This window comes from Propithecus coquereli, unplaced genomic scaffold, assembly GCF_000956105.1.
Source record: "Propithecus coquereli isolate 6110/MARCELLA unplaced genomic scaffold, Pcoq_1.0 Scaffold143, whole genome shotgun sequence".
Lineage (NCBI taxonomy): Eukaryota > Metazoa > Chordata > Mammalia > Primates > Indriidae > Propithecus > Propithecus coquereli.
The window spans coordinates 3,114,367-3,115,882 of record NW_012138636.1 but is presented as its reverse complement, the minus strand read 5'-3'; the positions used below and the strand labels follow the sequence as shown (position 1 = coordinate 3,115,882).

The window sequence follows — 1,516 nt, the reverse complement described above, 5'->3', positions numbered from 1 at the left end:
GCCCCGCGCCGCCCGCGGCGTCACCGCCCGCCCCGGCCCCGGGAGGGGAAGGGGTGGCTCCCGGGCAGGGGCTCCCGGCGCGTTTCGGGACAGAAGGCGTGGGGCGGGGACTGCGGGAGCCGAGCGGCGAGTGTTGGCAGCCGCCCAGCCCCGGCCCGCTCGCTGTCCGTTACTCACTGACAGCGGTGGCATCCGAGTGCATTTTCGGGCAGCTCACAGCCCGCTCGCCGCCCAGGCTCCCGCGCTCGCCTCGCGGTCCCCCCACCGGTTCACCGCACCTCGGCTCGGAGCTGAGGACCCGCCGCCTGACACGCCCAGCCCTCCAAGCCTGCCTTCCCCATTGGCTGAGCCGCGGCTGAGAACCCGCCCTCCCGCGTGTCTCATTTGACAAAAGGAGTGCCGCGAGCACCTTTCTAGAGCTGGCAAGGAGGCCCCACCCCCTGGGGTCCAATGCGATTGGTTCTAGGGCCTCGTGTCTGTAACGCCCCTGGCGGAGGCCACGCTCTGGAATAGCCGGTTGGACCTGGCTGCTGTCAGTCATCCCCGGGGGTCCGAGAGCGCGTGTAGGGGCGAAGCTGGGGAATTGGTCCACCTTGACCCTGAAACCCCGCCCCGTGGCGGGCGGGATTGGTGGAGCTGGAGACCAACCGAGAAAGATGGGTCGGCGTCTGAAACAAAGCACGCGAAGTGTTCCCGAAAGAACCGAGGAGGGGACGCGCAGTTGGGGCGGCGTGTATCGCAGTGCTCGGAGTAGGGAAGTCAGCCGGTCCCCAGCGCCTGGCGCGACGCCTCCGGGTCCCCTACCGCTCGCCCCACGCCTCCGAGCGGCTCTGCGGGAGCCCGGCCCGCGCCGAACTTGGCCGCGGACTTCTCTTGCCAGCTGTTTCCTCCCGCAGGAAACTGGATGCAGAACTGCCGCGTCTCCATTCCTAGCAAACCCTCTGGCGGGGAGCAAATTCCCATTTCTCCTGCAACATCCACCACCTCCCCACTTTAGAAATGCACTTCTTTACCAGAGTCGGCGCCCTTCGCCCCCTTCGTCACACATGGGCTGCTGAAGAGGCTCTGAGTGCCACAGGCATTGTCTGTCACACATCTGTGTGCCCCAGACAGCACACGGAAATGCGGGGCCCGCTCTGAGCTGCGGAGTCAGCCTGGCACGGCGACAAGTCCAGGGGACAGGTCACCAGCCCACGAAAGACAGCATCATCTGAGAAAACCTCAGTCACTGACGCGGGGAGGCCGTCCAGAAAACGAAACTGGCTGTTATTGGGCAGAGGGAGGAGTTAATTTAGGTGAATTCTTCTGCCTCTCAGTCAAGAATTCGCACCGTTTTCCTGAGTTCTGCCCTGTTTTTTCAGTGCTTGAAAGCAACTCATCACACACTCACCACGTTATGGTAACGGAATAACATTTCGAGATAGTAACGGAGGACCCACCACCACCACCACCAACCCCAACAACACTACACGTTATCACTACTTCCCTGTGTCCCAAGGCCCTGCCCCAGCGGGCG

At 63.9% G+C, this 1,516-nt stretch overlaps 1 protein-coding gene across 1 annotated transcript in view; it reads right to left on the bottom strand.

The window, feature by feature from the left end:
• The window catches only part of DCUN1D4 (DCN1, defective in cullin neddylation 1, domain containing 4), an 81,558-nt gene extending 81,017 nt beyond the window's left edge, over window positions 1-541 (bottom strand). The window contains 1 exon segment of the mRNA XM_012639901.1: window positions 178-541. Within this exon segment, the coding sequence (XP_012495355.1) occupies window positions 178-541 (364 nt within the window).
• Window positions 542-1,516: the final 975 nt, after the last annotated feature.